This window comes from Coenobita brevimanus, chromosome 71 (assembly GCF_032717465.1).
Source record: "Coenobita brevimanus isolate Jiangsu-jjx chromosome 71, ASM3271746v2, whole genome shotgun sequence".
Taxonomy (NCBI): domain Eukaryota; kingdom Metazoa; phylum Arthropoda; class Malacostraca; order Decapoda; family Coenobitidae; genus Coenobita; species Coenobita brevimanus.
The window spans coordinates 34107836-34127697 of record NC_137024.1 but is presented as its reverse complement, the minus strand read 5'-3'; the positions used below and the strand labels follow the sequence as shown (position 1 = coordinate 34127697).

Sequence of the window (19862 nt, the reverse complement as noted above, 5' to 3'; positions counted from 1 at the left end):
CTTAGGCATCATGGAATCAGGATGGCGAAAAACACAAGAAAATGACGGTATCACTGTATCAGGCGGTGGTAGCAGTGAGACTGAGAGCGATTGTTGGTAGTCAAGCATGAGGCGGGAATACTCCAGAGACATCTCGCGGTACAGAGCAACACTTTAAAACCCGCGCTTTACGTATTTTTTCTTTATTTTTTTATATTTTAAAATTTCCTCTCACGGACCGACTGTCGTAACCTTGAATTGACGTAAGTCGATACTGACGTAACCCGGGACCTTACTGTATATATATATATATATATATATATATATATATATATATATATATATACACAAGTCAAGAGTGAGAGCAGTGGAAATGAGTTATTTAAGAGAAGCCTGTGGAGTCACATGGAGAGACAGGCTGACGAATGAGGATATAAAGGAGCGTTGTGGTGTGGATGTGGATGTGATAGGAAGCGTTATGAGGAACACAATGAGGTGGTTTGGCCATGTGGAGAGGATGGAGGGTGAAAGACTGACGAAGAGAGTGTATGTGAGTGAGGTGGAGGGGGGAAGAGGGAGGGGGAGGCCAAGGATGAGATGGAGGGATGGGGTGGAGAGGTATATGAGAGAGGGGGGTGTGAATTGGAAGCAGGGCAGTGAAATGGCGGGGGACAGGGCAACGTGGAGGCGATTTGTTTGTGGCCACCCCAAACGGGATTGAGGCGTCTGGCAACAGATTGATAGATAGACAGAGAAATAGATATATATATATATATATATATATATATATACGGTAATCCCTCTACTATCCGATGTAATAGAGACAAAGACATGTCCGGAAAGTGGGCCCCTAGCTCCTGGACTGGTACTTAACCCCTACACTGCGGGCATGTTTACCAATGTTTTGCGTGTGCCGCGAGGTTATTCGGGCTCCGACAGACTCTCAAAAAATATTTGCCAAAAATCAGTTATTAGTCCAAGAATATTAAAATTACATATGCTTATGGCACATACCTTCCTGGGGAGCAGGGGACCCTTGGTGATGGCTCATACCTGCATAGGACAAACTTCAGGTGGGTGGCAGAGATTTTTTAGGACATTTTAAGCTTCAAGGTCATGGTCATCCTCCCTAACATCACTGAAACCATGTTATGTGATAATTCATTATGCAATCAATCTTCACTTGATGCAACCTATCGCATACCAAAGCTGCACTGTATGTAGCTGCTAAATTCTGTGACTTTTCAGGCAAACCGACAACACTGGCGGAGTGAATGGGCTGGCGTGGTCCTGCTCTGTTGGTGTTAGGTAGTCTGGGCTTTGTTTTAGTGGGCTTTATTAGCCTTGCATGGGTGGTAGGAAGTGGCAGCAAGTTTGAAAAATCGTTTCTACCCACACTATCTGTTGATGGTTTAAAAAGCCAGCTATTCCTTTAATTCAGCCTGATTATTTACTTGGTCAGATAATGACTAATGGTGGTTGATGCAGCACTGGATAATCACAACATTATGTAATCACAGCTGCATTTAACCCTTCGACTTACCAATGACGACCTGGGTCATCATGCGTTTGTCAACCTCTGATGTCATCGAATGTAATCTCTAAAGAAATATTTAGGGAGTCATCATTTTTATTGGATGATGGGCAAAAGTGGGCGAAGCTAAGCCTGCCACAGCTGGTGCGTGCGTGCTCACTCGGTTTGCTTGGCTCAGTGTGGTGTGAGGTTCCTCACAGATAGGATGTACACCTCTGGACCTCCCGACGAACACTTACGCTTCTTTTTCTCACATATACACTCAATCCTCGTAAATCGCGTGTTTATAAATCACGGACTCATAAATCACGGCTAAGTGGCTGTCAGACTGCAGGCACCCTTAAATCACTGTTAAGTCACGAAAATCACGTACCTAGGCACCGAAGTGGGCCTTTTCCAAGGAGAATCATAAACCGCGGCATTCAATTTGAAAATCCCAACCCAACAACCAATCACCACCCGTCCCTGGTGGCAAAGTGTGCATCCTAATGCCGCCACGTTGTTGTTGTTCTTGCTGCCAGTCTGCTTACTACAGACCATCGCCATGGAGTACAAGAGCTACCTGCCTTTTTTTGTGCACCTTCCCCCCCGCCTCCTACCTTCCATGGCCCCTCCCGAACTCCCGATGAAGAGCTCTAAGCAGTATGGCATCAAGAAGCAGCCGCAGTTGTCATACAGTCACCGTTTGGAGCTCATTTGTCGTGTTGAGAAGGGAGAGAAGTTTTCAAAGCTGGCAAAAGAGTTTGGGAAGAACAAGTGCTGAGAGGTTCTAAGTTCTTCCCAGCACCACCCCACTCCATTCACTTAAGCAATATTGTCATAGGATTAAGGTGAGATCCCTTAACATTGCTTATTTCTATTACTGTAATTACATGCACTAAATATTCCTAAATTTGTATGTTTGTGTTTGATGGTACCTAGACAGGTGTAGGTAGGGTGCTGTGGGGGGTGGTTGGCCAAAGTCCAGACCCAAATTCATTTTTCACATAAGAGTTATTATTTATAAACCGCGGAATTTGTAAATCGTGGTAGTGGTCCAGACCCAAATTGCTGCAATTTACGAGGACTGAGTGTATATGCAGCATTATTATTTAAGAAAATACAACAAATAATGCATTATTGGAAATGAAATTTATTCTGCTACGTATTGAAGCAAAAAATATTATTACTTCTTGAATAGTTTATTTGGGCAAATATTTTTTTAAAAGACAGTGTAAAACTTAATCATGTCAGCTAACTTCTACTCACTTTTTTTACATTTTATTTTGTATATTGTGGTAGGTGGGGGAGCTCACCATCCATTCACTCGATGTAGTGCTACTCTCGGGTGTCTGCCCTTTCCTTTCCATCCTTCTTTCCTTTCATTCTCTTCTGTCTTTCTTTCCTTCATTCTTTCCTTGTCCTTCTGCCTACGGGTGACCTTACACTCCCTCTTCTGTCTTTCTTTCCTTCATTCTTTCCACTTCCTTCAGCCTGTGGGTAACTCTACACTTGTGACAAGCCAAATGGTTTCCTGTGCACCAGGAAACCATTTACTACGCTGGGTGGTAACCATGTAACCAAATTTTGGCGCCTGGTGGTTTAGCGGGTAATTATTGCGCTCCAATCGGATTGAGCCGATGAAGGTTAATATCCAAGGGATGGTTGGGGTTGATTGCTCATGTAAAGCCACTCAGGGATGAGTGAGGCTGGTCACTCTCATCTTAAATGTTGGGACCAACTGCCTAGCCCCGGGCTCCTATGCTCCTCATGGGGCAATGTAGGATTGGATGATGCATGGATGGATGGATATATTGTCTTTCTGGACATTGTACAACAGAGCAAAAGTCTTCATCTTCAAAATGAGACCAAAGTGGCCTTTCTATGATGAATAGTAACTTTCCTACAAGCATTAGAAGTAAAATATCTCTACGCGATTGTTCTGAAAGCTCTCGTGTGAGAGTTATGCGCACAGCCAGAATTTACACTCCTCCCTTCATGGGATAGGGTTAATATACAAGCGTAGCTAGACCCTTCCTTTCTACTATCTCTCTCTTTTATTTATTCTCTTCAAGCTTTATAACCTGATATCACCCCTATAATCCCATAACATCCCCAGGTTTTGTCGCTCCCTGACCACCCACCACTCGTGGCTCGAAACATAGGCTGACCAACGTGGGGTCTGCACTTAACACTTTCAAATACGGTAGCACATCGACGTGCCACTAAGCAAATGCCTGTAGTCATAATTTTCGCACCGGTACTGGGGGCCCAGTAGCAGTTCAGTATCAAGAGGTGGCAAGACTGAGGTGCTGCCATAACAGGAGGACTTTTTTCTCGTCTATTATTTTCGTAAGTCGAGGTGTGTGGTAAGAGATGTCCCGCTGCTGCGGCAGCCTACTTGGATTTGATGGAAGTGATGTCTGATGACTCAGATAATGTTGTCATATGAGAGTGAGAGTGAAAATAAAGGTGCTCTTAAAAGAAAAAAAATAATCTGCTTTGAGTTTACCATTATACCAAATGGTATATGTCTGGCAGTCGGGGAGCTCCAACCTCACAGGTTCTGACAGCTCACCACACAGTCCCCCCCCCCCCCCATTATGTTAGTCATCATTTTACTCAGGAAATTATGGTCTATTTTTTGGTGCGGAATATTTTATCAAAATTATCTTTATATACCTCGAAACCCCCGTGTGTGGGACATCCAGCCCCAAAAACACTCAAAGTGCAAGGGTTTAGGGAAGAATGGACTGACAACACTAACTGTAATAGATGGAAGTGCCTGCGGGTGTACCTAACCCTGAAGGGCACCCCTTCCCCCTTATGGCCACACACACTCCCTCAAAGTAATCCCAACCTCTCAATGTAACCCCCTCCCCTTCAAAGCTAACCATCCCCCCGAAAGACACCAACTGTGAAATCACCATCCTTTTATATTCCCGTCAAGCAACATCCCAGTTCATTCAGAAATTTTACAGTTATGCATAACTAAAATTTATGATATTTACAACACTAATCTTAATCATCACCATTTTTCAATATCCTTATGCTTATATAAGTATCAACGGGTATCATACCTGATGTTCTGGTCTGTCTATCACACACAACATTTAGAGTTGAAAAACTGGTGGCCAAATTGGTAGAGAGGCAGCCTGCAGTCCTAATGGACCCATGATCGAATCCTGGCTGGTGCAGGGAACAGTTTAAGGATTTAAATTTCATAAAAGCAGACTTTACTGATCTACCAGAAGACCCTCTGACATGTCGTATATAAACCTCAACTAATACCAGTACACCAGTCCTGAATAAGACAGCCCAAGCATGTGCAGTATTCAATATGGACGATGGGTGTTGATGCCGAAGTTGTGACATGTGGAGGTGTGTAGGAAGACAACTGGGCCTTGGAATGGGCCCTGAAGCCTTTGCCCAGAGTCGGGGAGGAGGAAGGAAGGAGGGGGGGGGGGAAGTACTTTGAAAATCCCAACTCACTTCTTCCAAGAAAATATAAGTAATAATGGAGAATGTTTCGATGCATTGTCATTTCACAACACAGTACTTCATTTTTCTGAGCTGAGTAATCCAAGATAACCTTCCAAATTACAGCCGAGAAATGCACAACCAGGGATTTGGCACCCCTTTTTAAAATGACAGTGTATGGACTGGCTCTATCAGATGGGTATATGTGAAGCTACAGAAAATGATAAAAATTTTTTTGGCCTATCTCATGGAGCTAGGATTTCAAGGACTTGAATGATGAGTGAATGGAAGCATGGCCCACTGAACTGGGCAAACTTTGACTGTCTGGATGATGCTACTCCTCACCCTGCCCTTGAGTGGGAAAGGAGGTCCAGATGATGATGATGATGATCACAGCCTACATTACACCATATCTGAAGCCACCCTTGTTTACAGTACCTAATATGAAAGTTTAGTGAAATAGGTACAGGTGTACCTCGATATATGATAGCCCCAGATGCAATACCCCGGCTTAATGATGCGGTAGAAATTCCACCATACATCGCCTAATGATGGCCAAACCTCGGTTCAATGATGGGTTATTTATTTATTTTTACCAATTTTGACGATACTTTAGACTAAGATTGTGTTCAGGTTGATTTATAAACTGTTTTTAGACTTAGATTAATGTGTTTTAGCCACAGGTGAGGTGAACATTGTCATTTTGGGGTACAGTTTACAAAGCTTGATTTCTTCCATGCTTATATTTGATGATTTTCATACATTATTTGTTGTTTTTAGTTAGTAATTTACAGGTGTTGGGCTTAGGTTTGCTTCTTTTACAGCAGTTAGGCCATTTAGATTGGCTTTAAAGTTGTTTTTGGACACATTTGAGAGGGTTTAGGACTTGGTTGAGGGGGAAACCCAAGACTCAAAAATGCATCCCCACACTTTACATGTTAAATCTACCCCAAGATATGGTACTCTGCCTAACAATGCGTTTTTACTTAACCAATTGCATCATTAAACAGAGGTATACCTGTATCAGTCAGCCCACTGTAACAATGCTGGCTATGGAAAGGATGCAGAGCCACAGTACTGTCTAATTCTGCCAAATAACAAAAAGGACAGCCAAGTCAACCCCTTCACTAAGATTACATATTAACACTATTCTTGCTAACACTGAATGCTTTTATTCTACTTCTGACACACCTCTACCAGTGATGGGGTTAATTAAGCCTGCAGTTAACCCATCCAATTCCCAAAGTCTATTTTAAGTTAGATAATAATTCTCGAGGGGGAAGAAAACATGCATTCAAATGATATACCGGGTCCTTATAACAAGCTGTCTTTATGCTTTTAAAATTATGTTCACAGAAATATATAGAAAATGATTATTACAAGCCACTGCAGTACCAGTTGCATGAAAAATGTGATATTTCAGAACTCATGTCATATGTACACTGCACAGTAATGAAGATTACCTGTACTCAGACTTTGGGAATTAAGGAGTTAGGGTGAACGAACTATGGGCCATATGCTCACCAAGTGGAGGTAGCAGTATGGGGAGCAGGGTTCTGTGAGAGGCCTCAGCTCAGGGCTCTTTCTCTTGCCGCCATGGGGACGTGGGTGGGAAGTGGCCAGCCCTGCCGAGTGACAATACACATACCAGTGAACACAAACACTCATTTGCATTTGTACAGCCACAGACATAAGTTCTAATATTCCACCTCTTGAATTTCTCACTTTCCTCTGTTGGCCAATATTCCTAAGACAAAAAGGCCTGGCATGTTTCTCTGCCTATATATTATTCTTTTAGAATGATATATCAAGGAATGAAGTAAATGCCATGTCCCAAGCATGACACAGATGAAGTGGAGCAGGAGGTTAACTATTGCCCCTGACTGTGCATGTTATTGTAATCAGTTGATAAAATGAAACTAAACAATCCCTTACAGCAAAAATAATATGCCAATAATAAATAAAAGTACAGAAAAATAGCAATATTTTGGTGGCTGTCAATGCAGATTGGTAGACAGAATGATTAAGTTTAGAACATTACCATCAATATTTCATATTTCTAAGCCTGGTACTGTTCCTCAATCATCTGCTAAACATCATAAACAGTAAACCTTTGATATACAGAACACTCTTTTAATGAAGTTAAGTTTTAATGACCACCTGAGCTGGCGAAACATTAGGTTCCTTTAACGAGTTTTTGTCTGGTAAAAGAATGCATGTGCAGGAAGCACATACCAATGCAGTATCCCTACACACACACACACACAACCATAAGTGGTACATAACCAATAGGGAACAAAAAGGGCTAAGGTAGTAGACTCCAGTTATGGCAAGCATGTAAACAAGATGGTTAGGTTGATGTATTCAAATGTAGATGGAATGGTGTCTAAGTTATTAGAGATAGAAGACTATATCAAGGAAAGGGAACCACATATTATTTGCCTAACTGAAACAAAATTAACCCCAAAGATATCAAATGATATCCTAATCTTAGAGGAATACAAGATATGGAGAAGAGACAGAAATTTAAGAAAGGGAGAAGGAATTATAATCTTAACAAAGAAAAATCTACAAGTCAGTGAAATAAAACTAGATATAACTTCACAAGTAGAACTGACTGCATTGCAAATTAACACATCTGAAGGGATATTAATTGTGGCAAATTTCTTCATGCCACCCATAACAAACACTTGGGAAAGAGGCAAATATGAAGACCTGGCAGAAAGTACAATTCAAAGTTTAAGAACATTATTACACAGAATGGAAGAGAAATCTCAAGGAATTATATTAACTGGATACTTCAATTCAAATATAAATTAGAATACTTTCGATGTAAGAAGCCATGAAAGCAGTTGGAATAAAAAGCTCCTACATCTTGTGCAGGAGTTTTTCCTAACATAGCATGTAAGGAAAACAACAGAAAAAGAGGACTTGATGATCCATCAGTATATAAGGCAAGAAAATAAGACTGACAATATAATGTACCATCTCCCATTCCGCAGAAGCGACCATTCAGTATTAAACTGTAACTTCAGAACTGCTTATGATATTACCAGTAATGAGAGTTACAAAAAGAGTCTAAATTACAAAAAGGGCAACTATCATGACATGAAGAAGTACTTCTTACCGTAGAAATAGACTGGGAAAAGAAACTTAGAGGTCAAGATTTAAATACCATATTTTCGGGCATATATAAGGTGCATCCCAATTTTGGCAGGCCTAATCTGGGGAAAAATAAAAAAAATGCAGCTAACTCCAGACTCCCTAGCTGAATGTCTCACATAACCATTCATGTGCTGGTTATAAAAATTTCATGTACATAAAAAATTTAGACTGACACCCTTTGGTACGCTATCATGGTAGGCAAAGTCACAGTCCTTACCTTAACACTACCAAATATCACCACTGACCTCCACCATCACCAGTATTGGCCATCGTAATAACTCTACTATCAACCAACAACACAAAAATTATCAATCACCACATTAATATTATCAACCTCCACTGCTGACCCTACCAACTACCACCTCTAATACAAAGCTATCATCACTGCTTAAGCAGTCTGCACCATTACCTGCTCACTTGTAAACAAACATGGCAGCGCAAGTTGTGGCGTCATCAGTACTTACAGTAACAAAAAAATACTGCTGAATATTTAGTTTAGTATGCAGTCATAGTGACTGGAATATGTTTGTTTAAATACCTATATTTTTTATTGTTATTTTTCCTCAAACTTGTGAGGATTAAGATAGATCTTTTATTATAATGAACTGCCAGTAAACACAATCAGCACAGAACAATAAAGACTATATTTGTAGTATGAAGTATTTTTTTTTTTTTTTTTTTTTTTTATTATATTATGACTGTAACCCAGTGAGTTTTTATTAAAATTTATAAAACATGAGGAAATATGAAAAGATGTAAACAAACAACAGCGCACAGCTGATATGGAGACAGGTTTGCTTATTATGTATTGAATAACTTTACTTGTTATTTATTACTATAATTACACGTATAATTATATTTGTAATTTATATATTTAGTTGCTAATCATTCTAAGAAATGTGGAAAACACTTTTGTTACTTAGGTGTTTGGAGTTTGTTTATGGTAGGCCTACTGCAGCACTGAAACTACCACTTGCCAGTAGCCCAAGCCTACCCAAAGCCTGACCTTGAGCATATAAGGCGCAGGGTGATTTTTTTTTTCCCTCTTTTTTTTTTCTTTTTTTTTTTTTCTTTTTTTTTTTTTTTTTTTTTTTTTGTGGGGGGGGGCCTTTTATGCTGGAAAATACGGTACATATGACTAATTCTGTGATCTTTATGAAACAAGAGTCCAAAATTACATCCCACTGCACAAAGCAAAAGAAATGAAAATAAACAAATGGTTCAATACAGAATGTAAAAAATCAAGAGAGAAAAAAAAAAAAGAGACTTGCTGTGGAATAGGTACAGAAGACACAGTAGTGACAGGGAATATAACAACTATAAACAGGCAAGAGATGATTATACAAAGATACGGAGGGAGGCTCAAAGACAGTTTGAGGAGGATATTATAAATAAAAGTTGTGATCAATCTAAACTTTGTTACAGTTATATCCAAAGCAAAACTAAAGTTAAAGAAAACTTCAGACCATTATGGATGAGGGGATCATCTATACACAACAAAAAGTTATTTGTGAAACACTAAATAAAAACTTCCAATCAGTTTTTACAAAATAAAAAACTTTGAAAGAGATGATATGGAACAAGCATGCCCACACATATTACCAGATATACAAATATCAGAAAAAAGAAGTACAGGAACAGTTAGGTAAAGTAGACAAAGGAAAAGCAAATGGTCCCAACAGAATTTCAGGTTGGGTGGTACATAAATGTGAAGAAGTGTTACGCAGACCATTGTATTTAATATTCAAGGAATCCTTAGGTCAAGGTAAACTACCTGATATTCAGAAGAAAGCAAACACTGTTCCCCTATTCAAGAAAGAGAATAGACAAAATCCACTCAACTACCGACAAGTATCACTGACCAGTGTCGTAAGAAAGATACTAGAAAAACTGATAAGGAAAGACTGGGGAAACATTTAAAAGAACACAGTATGATAACAGAGAGACAGTTCAGTTTTAGAAAAGGAAAATCATGTGTTACTAATCTATTAAGCTACTATGATATAGTTACTGAAACATAACAGAAAAGAGAAGGATGGATGGACAGTATCTATTTAGATTTTAAGACAGAGTACCGCACCAAAGACTTTTATGGAAACTGTACCATCAAGGAGGTATCCAAGGTATTCTGTACTGTTGGATGAAGGATTTTCTCAGAAAAAGGGAAATGAGAACAATATTAAGGGGAAATTACCCATCACTGAGGGAAGTGAACAACAGAGTGCCACAAGGCTCAGTGCTGGCACTAATTATGTTTTCAGTATATATCACTGACACAGACAATAACATTGGAAATGGAAGCTATCTAAATATGTTTGAGGATGATGCAAAAATTCAAAGCAAAATTACTAACACAGATTCTTGAAAAGAACTGCAAGAGGAATTAAACAAACTTCATGAATGGAGCAATAAATGGCAAATGGAATTTAATGTGGATAAGTGTCATGTAATTAAATTTGGAAAAAGTGAGAAAAGACCAGATTGGGATTATAAGATAGGAAGATCAACTCTACACATATCAGAAAGGGAGAAGGACATACTATTTTCAGATGACCACATCAATAAGAAGGTACGTAACACACATACACTGCTTGCTAATATGAGATAGCATTCATATATATATATATGAAGACATGCTGAGAAAGATAACAACATCATTCTGTAATTATCAATAACAGACTACCTCCAGATGACCACATTAGTGAGATGGTACATAAAATGTATACATTGCTTGCTAAGATGAGATAGCATTCACATATATAAATGAAGACAGGCTGAGAAAGATAATAACATCTTTCATCAGACCAATCCTTGAGTATGCATCAGCCATCTGGAATCCTCATCTCAAAAAAACACACAGATAAGATTGAAAAAGAAAACAGGGCAGCTACAAGATGGGTACCAAGCTTAAGGGATCTAAGTTATGAAGAAAGACTATAAAAACTGAATCTACCAACACTACAGGAGAGAAGGAAGAGAGGAGACATGATTAAGCTATACAAATGCATCTCAGGGAAAGAAAAAATAGACATAAATGAATATACAACCTATGGGGAAACATCAGTAACAGGACATTGCAAAAAACCGCATAAAAAGAAAGGCAATAAAGATGTAAAGAAATTCAGTTTCCCAAAAAAGGGAATTGATCAGTGGAATGCACTACTGAATGAAGTAGTGTCTGCCAAAATTATTCACAAATTTAAGGATATGTATGATAAAAATGGTTTAATACACGGGACAATTGCGCTTTACTCAATTAGGCAAGAACACAGGAGGTCATCAGAGGCAGAGCTTCATACCATGGGAAAACACTAAATCGGCGACAAAAAGGAAGAATGCCTATTGTGAATATGTGAACTGAATGCATGAGTAGTGGTCCTGTCTCATTTAACTGAAAATAATAATATGGGCAATAATTATCGAATGAGGAGTTTGACTGGGACAGGGAAAGTTTGGAGCCAGCAGATCCAGTGTTTGGCCCTTGGCCTTTGATTGATGCTGCTACTGTGCGTGAGGCAATAGGCAGGATGAAGGTGGGGAAGGCAGCAGGTGTGTCTGGGTTGACTGCCGAAATGTTGAAGGCCTCAGAAGATACAGGGGTGTGGATAGTCACTGACCTGATAAATATGATTATATATGAGTGTGTTGTCCCAGATGATCGGCTGAAGAATGTAATTGTAAATGTGTATAAAGGGAAGGGTGATACCCAGGAAAGAGGAATATATAGGGGTATAAAGCTTTTAGACCAGATAATGAAGGTAATGGAGAGAGTTTTAGAAGGAATGATTAGAGAAAGAGTGAATATAAATGAGATACATATTGGGTTTATGCCAGGTAGGGGGACCACTGATGCCATATTCATTGTTCGACAGCTTCAGGAAAAATATATTGGTAAGAAAGGAAAAGGCCTTTGACAGAATCCCTAGACAGTTGGTGAAGTGGGCAATGAGAAAGCTTGGCTTGGCTTGGAGGAGTGGCTGGTTCATGGCTATGTATGTGGGTGCTTGCACCCAGAGAAGAGTGAATGGAGATTTGAGTGATGAGTTTTCCGCGAACGTTGGTGTGCATCAGGGGTCAGTTTTGAGTCCCATGTTGTTTATCATGGTACCTGAAGCCTTCTCACATGACTTCAGAAACGGATTCCCAAGGGAGATGTTGTATGCTGATGACTTGGCGTTATTGCAGAGAACGAAAGGGAGGCAAAGGAAAAGTTTAGGAAGTGGAGAGATGGTATGGGGCACAAGAGCTTAAGGGTAAATGCAAATAAAACAAAAGTGATGATATCTAGGGTTGGTGGTGGTACTGTCAAAGACGAGGGAGAGTGGCCATGTGCAGTTTGCCACAAGGGCGTGGGAAGTAATTCCATCTTGTGCGGTGTTTGTGATAAATGGGTGCAGAAGAGATGTAGTGGTATCAGAGGTAGACTACGAGATAATGCTGATTTTATTTGTGCGGCGTGTCAGGGAGAGCAGATGGAGATTGTCAAGCATAAAAGGATTGAACTTGCTGGTGAGTCTCTTGCATGTGTGGAAGAGTTTTGTTATTTGGGAGACATGTTGTGTGCTGGAGGTGGGGCTGGAGCTAGCTCTGTGGCTAGGATGAGAAGTGATTGGAAGAAGTTCAGGGAGCTCTTGGCTCTCCTGACATTGAGAGGACTCTCCCTATGTGCTAAGGAGTCTTTGTATGCAGCATGTGTTAGCAGTGTAATGCTGTATGGTGTTGAGACCTGGGCAGTAAAGGAGGAAGATATTCGCAGGCTCAAACATACAGAAATGACAATGATTAGGTGGATGTGTAGTGTGTCCCTCTGTCCAAGGTCTGGGGGGGCTGGGTTTACGATGGAAGAGTTGAGGGGTAGGATAGGATTGAAGTGTATTGGTGTTGTGATGAGGAGAGGTAGACTGAGATGGTTTGGGCATGTGGAGAGGATGGGGGATGATAATTGGGTGAGGAAGGTGAGAAGTGTTAATATTGAGGGTGGGGTTATGAGGGGCAGACCGAGAAAGACACGGGACGAGGTCATTAAGTGTGACCTCAGGGTTAAGGGACTGACCAGGGAGGCTGCAATAAATCGTGCAGCATGGACAGCCGTCATTAGGTGACCAAGGCCGACGCATGCAAGCATGTTGGAGCCTTTACAAACGAAACGAAACAAAACAAAACGAACCTCAGAACAGAAGAGGGAGATAAACGAGCTGAAAAATAGAGAGCGTCTGCTCACTCAGTGGTGACCAGGAGAGAAAGATATCTGAATTAAACCCAGGTAATTAAACAGCCGCAAGTGAAATAAAACAGCTTAAATGGGAAAAAAACAGGCTGGAAGAGGAATGGGACAAGATGAAATGTAAACTTGACGAGTATGAATCTAAAACTAAGATGCATGAGGAACATATCAAGGAAATCCAAGAACACCATAAGGGGTGGGAGAAAAGTCAACAGGAAGATAAAATAAGTATTAAGGAGATTTTAAAACAACAGAAAATGGAAAACCAGGAAAAGGTGGAGAAGGAAGTGGTGAAGAAACTAAAAAGTAAAGAATTGCTTGTCAGAGATGCAGCAGACAAGCAAAAACTTGTGATTATCTCAGGTTTGAAAGAAAAACAGATGTCAATGAGGTCAGAAAGAGAAGAACTGAGAACGGCAAAGGAAATAGTGTCAATAGTTATGGATGGAAAGGACGATGTCCAAGAGGAGATCAAAGAAGTGTTTAGGCTGGGAAAATACTGCATGTGGGGGGAAGGGCAAGGCCACTCAAAGTAAAATTTCAGTTTCAGGTCACAGTAAATGAAATTAGTCAACAAGACTTGGAAATTAGCTGATATGGAAGGACTGAAAAATATCTGGATAAGGAGAGATGCAAATGACGAAAAGAGAGCTAAAACAAAGGAACTTCTTAAGGAACAGATGGAAAAAAATGACCAGAGAAAAGAGGAAGAGAAGACAGTTCTATTGGAGTGTTATGGATCAAAAACTGAAGAAGTGGTACCAAAGGAGAGAGGGAGAGAGAAGGACAAAATAAAAAACTATCTATCTATCTACTGCCAGATGCCTCAATCCCGTTTGTGGTGGCCACAACCAAATCGCCTCCACGTCGCCCTGTCCCCCACCATTTCACTGCCCTGCTCCCAACTCACACCCCCCTCTCTCATATACCTCTCCACCCCATCCCTCCATCTCATTCTCAGCCTCCCCCTCCCTCTTCCCCCCTCCACCTCACTCACATACCCTCTCTTCGTCAGTCTTTCACCCTCCATCCTCTCCACATGGCCAAACCACCTCAGTGTGTTCCTCATAACGCTTCCTATCACATCCACACCACAATGCTCCTTTATATCATCATTCGTCAGCCTGTCTCTCCATGTGACTCCACGGGCTCCTCTTAAATAACTCATTTCCACTGCTCTCACTTTTGACTTGTGTCCTTCCAACAACGTCCATGCTTCACTTCCATATGTTAGAGTTGGTATCACAATACTGTCATGTAGTAACTTTTTCACTTCCATGCTCACTTCCCTGTTTCTTATCACTGCTTTCAAGGAACCAGCAACCTTTCTTCCCTGCTGTACCCTTTCAAGCACTTCACCCTCCAAACCTCCATCCTTACTCATCACACTACCCAAGTATTTAAACGTACTCACATTTTCCAATTCCTCACCATCCAACCTCGCTGTACATTCACTGACTTCACCTCTCTCAAAGACCATCACTTTACTCTTCCCTACAGTCACCTTTAGATTCCGTTTCTTACACACTCTCCCAAACTCATCCACTAAGCCTTGCAGCTCCCCTTCATCTTCACTCAACAACACAGTATCATCTGCAAACAACAGTGCAGGGAGTTTCCAAACACTATCCTCTCTCACCAGGGCCACTCCAACATCCACTACCCTACCTTGCAAAAAAACTGAAAGTGGTATATGATAATGTAGATGGTCTAATCTCAGCAAGGCCAGAAATAGACAATTTCTTGAGGGTAAATGAGCCAGATACTATGTGCTTTGTAGAGACCAAACTAAGTGAGAATGTTGAAATCTAAATGGGAAATCAGATATACAATCTATGGAGAAGAGACAGAGAAGAAAAAAACAGGAGGAGTGATGATAGAAGTGAAAAACAGCCAAAATGTGGATACAGTAGTGTGGAATTGTGAGAAGGTATGGCTGATGTGATAAACATGGAAACAGAAAACAGAGGGAAAGGTAAGAGAGACATCACAGTAGCATGTCCCCCCCAAGACAAGGTTATGGAATGAGAAAGAATATCAGGAGATGTTGTTGGATACGGTTAGATACCTACAGAAAGTTACTGAGAAGAATGGCAACATAATCCTGATAGGGGACTTCAATTGTAAAGAGATAAATTGAGAAGTGTGGGACTCTGGAAGTAGTGAAGATTCATGGGGCATTATACTATTAAATGTAGCAATGGATAATATAACGACCCTGTGGGTCAAAGAAGAGACAAGATTTAGGGGGTATAACACACCAGCAAGACTAGATTTAATTCTAACCAAAGAACCTGATGCAACTGAATCTCTGAAACATCTGTGTCCTATAGGAAACAGTGATCATGTAATCATAGAGTTCCAAACAACAGAAAGAACAGAGGAGACAAGATGAACTATACAGGAATGGAAGATACAACTTTGGGAAAGCAAACTTTATAGGACTGAGAACATTTTTCGAAGAAGCTGACTGAGGAGAATTCTGGGAAATGTGAGATACAGAAGTGCGATGTTTTTCTATACTTCTATAATAAGGGTGTTGAAAAGCATGTGCCAAAAGTTTGTGGGAAGGAGAACTGGAGAAACGACTGGCTCAAAAAAAGGTGTACGATAGCAAAAATAGAAACGGATAAAGAACGGAAAAATGGAGAGGTAATAACATAACAAGGGAAGAATACAAAATACAGATGGGGAACATCAGGCCTCCAGGCCGTATAAGGCCCGTAAGACCATTTGATCAAGCCTGCGAGGCAATTCATAAATGCAATTTCATAAACTCATAAACGAATTATATATATATATATATATATATATATATATATATATATATATATATATATTAGTACTGAGATACAGTTGACTTTAAGTTGATAATTTTATATGGTCCGCGAATGATATTAACAATGTCCTAATGGCCCTTAATAGGAGAAAGGTTCCCCATCCCTGATATAAAAGAACTAGAAATGAATATACAAGAATATGTAGAAAGGAAGAAAGAAACTTCAAAAAAGGTATAGATGACAAACGTAAGGAAAACCTTAAATTGTTCTACAGGTCTGTTAACAGCAAACTGAAATAAAAGGACGGAATCAATAAGCTGAATGCAGAAGGAGATGTCTATAAAGATGCGGTTATGCAAGCTGAAATATGAACAAATGCTTCCACTCAGTCTTCACTAGAGAAAGTGATTCTGAGGAGGAGGAGGAGGGAGTGACTAGAAATGTAGTGTTACAAGATGTAAAAGTTGTAGTGCAAGAAGTATACAAATTATTGGAAACCCATGATGTTAGGAAGGCCCCAGGACCAGATGGGATCTCTAATTGGATACTAAAGGAAAGGAGAGAAAAACTCGCAGACAAGATTCAGAGTTTCACTGTGTGTTCTGTGGGAGAAGGGAAAGTGCCTCAGGAATGGAAAAGGGCCAATGTGACACCAATTTATAAGGGAGGGAACAAGGAAGAACCCCTGAATTATAGACCAGTGTCCTTGACCAACATGGTTGCAAAACTGTGTGAGAGAATCCTGAATGACGGATAAAATATCTGGAGGAGATGGACATTTTGGCTTAATGTCAGTCTGGATTCAGAAGTGGATGGTCATGTGTTTCCAACTTGTTAACCTTCTACTCAAGGGTGACAGACGTGCTACAGAAGAGAAATGGTTGGGTGGATTGTGTGCATTTAGATTTGGAGAAAGCTTCTGAAAGGTACCCCACAAGCGACTAACGTGGAAATTCAAACACACTGGAGGACTGAAGGGGAACCTCTTACGAGTGGATGAGGGACATCTTGAGAGGCAGACAAATAAGGAGAGTAATAAAAGACAGGATGTCCGGATGTCCCACAGGGCTCGGTGTCAGCGTCCGTAATGTTCTTGATTTACGTAAATGATGTGGTAGACGGAATGAACAGTTATGCAAGTCTGTTTGCTGATGATGCAAAGATCACGAGGAGAGTAGAAGCTGAAGAAGACCGTAAAATGCTGATGAAGGACCTGGATAGGATTCATGATCGGAGCCGGATGTGGGAAATGAAATTCAATGGAAAAAAAAGGTAAAATATTGGAAATGGGTAAAAGTACCAAGAGACCATCACTGAATTATTTGATGGGTAATGAACCAATCACAAAAGCGAGAGAAGAGAAGGACTTGGGAGTGCTGGTCCAGGACAATTTGTCACCCGAAAAACAGATTAACAAGATAGTTGGAGAGATGAAAAATCTCCTGACTAACATAAGGGTAGCATTTTATTACATGGATCAAGAGATGAAAAAATTGATAGTGGCCATAATCCATCCCAGGATGGAATATGTGGCAGTAGTGTGGTTCCCATATAAAAAGAAAGATATAACAAGATCGAGAGAATACAGTAATCCCGCATATTTCGCGGTAGTTACGTTCTTGTAACCCCCGCGAAAATTCAATTCCGCGAATACTCTATTAACATTTGAAAACTTGCACTTATGTCCACCATGCTGCCCATCACACAGTCCATGTCCATACTGATTGCGAGACAATTCGCCGTCAGACAATTCCCCGTCAAAACATGGACGATTCCCCTTCAGATCAATTCGCACCCTGGACGACTCCCCGCCATTCTATAAATATACTAATCAATACTTTCATCAATATACTTATTATTAATTAATCAATACTTTAATAACTATATTTCAGGGGGATCCAGCAAAGTCTATGTTCAGTAGCGTAGGTTCTGGATATTATTTATTAGTTGCACCTTTAGTCAATAATTAACTTGTTTCTTCCTCGCTGTAGTCGCCTTTGAATTATATTCTAGCGTCACCCATAGCTATCTTCATTAATGAAGGCGAATTGTATTGTTTGTTCTGACTGCGAATTGTCCCGAAACCTCCATACTCATCCCGAAATACCTTCTTACAAGATTGAAAGCACATACTCCATTATGAAGGAAAAACGTAAACACCGTACTGTAATACACAATTATCTACACATTTATTCACAAAACAGTACAAAATAAAAAGATGCATTAACTGGTGATAGCAAACACTCGCACGGTCGTTTCTTAGCTTGTCCAGTAACACAATTTTCTCTGCTAAGGTCATAACTTGATCGTTTTGTCCCTTTGGAGTTCTTACTAATTGTATTATTAGCCTTTGGTGAGGCTGGCTTACGTCCTGGGGCCATGTGGAAAGCAAGTGGGAGGCAAGAGGCTCATATCATAGTGTGGTTACAACCACAACAACCACTTACGGCAGTCAGGCGTGGACTGAAGACTGCGGGGCAGAGAGCAGTGTTGCCATATCCAAACAACGAAATTATGCTAGGGCAATGAAAAAATTATGCTAGATTGAGCATATTTGTTCCAAGTAAAAAATGAATTATGCTAACTTGAAGCTAAATGATAAAATTCTATACATATTCGTGCAACATATTAATTATGTATTGTTTACTATGAAAATATTAAAATGAACCTACATACAGTAAGAGGATAAATATCGGTATCTACCCATACTGCTTTTTCCCACGAAACTTACGTTTTTCTGATGGATTTTGATGTGATTCGTTCGATTTTGAGCATCATTTCCGTCGGAAATAACCAGATTTTGAGATATGACCCCCCCCCCATCCCCTTGAAATAATGAGGGATCTTTGGGGAATCGGGGGTTATAGGGAGGGGGGGAAACACAGAAAATAGTCATTTCCGACTGAAATGAAGCTGAAAATCGAATGAATCATACCAAAACCCATCGGAAAAACCTAGGTTTCATGGGTAAAGTACAAAGCTCAAACTTATCCTAACCTAACCGAACCTAACCTAACCTAACCTAACCTAATCCAACCTAACCTAACCTAACCTAATCCAACCCAACCAAGCCCAAACTGAAAGTAACCAACTATTCAAACATCTTACCTTATTCGTCTCTCTCTCTCTCTCTCTCTCTCTCTCTCTGATTTGTAGCTTTTATAAAATTATTCTAAAAATATTCCATTCCATTCTAAATTATGCTAGAATGATTCTAAAACTTCTAATATGCTATAAAATATTCCAGACTCGAAAATTTGATCAAAATTATGCTAAAAGAATAAAATTATGCTAGATATGGTAACACTGGCAGAGGGGCCACGGGAAAGGGACAGAGGGTGGCGTGAGTTTACCGCGCTATAATTGGAAGCTGCGGGAATTTGATTTTTTTTTTTTTTTTTTTTTTTAATGTATATTCAAGGATATTTTTGTTGAACTTATTAATGCTAAGAAAATCCGCGAGAGGGCAAAACCGTAGACAAAAAATCCGCAAAAAATGCGGGATTACTGTACAAAGAACAGCAACCAAGATGGTCTCCAGCCTGGCAGATCTGTTGTACAGGGAAAGGCTGGAAAAACTAGACCTGCCTTCCTTAAAAGAAAGAAGAGAGAGGAATGACATGATTGCAGTGTTCAGGGGCAGGATGGAACTAGAAAGAAGTGACAGAAAACATCTGTTTGTATGGGATGGGAAAGTAACAAGAGGACATGGAATGAAACA

At 40.1% G+C, this 19862-nt stretch overlaps 1 protein-coding gene across 5 annotated transcripts in view; it reads right to left on the bottom strand.

The window, feature by feature from the left end:
* Positions 1 to 19862, bottom strand: part of E(z) (histone-lysine N-methyltransferase E(z)) — a 347474-nt gene that overhangs the window by 92167 nt on the left and 235445 nt on the right. For all 5 annotated transcript variants that reach the window (XM_080277920.1, XM_080277924.1, XM_080277921.1 and 2 more), the window contains one exon: positions 6497 to 6597. In XM_080277920.1, the coding sequence (XP_080134046.1) occupies positions 6497 to 6597 (101 nt within the window). The remainder of the gene's footprint in view (positions 1 to 6496; positions 6598 to 19862) is intronic.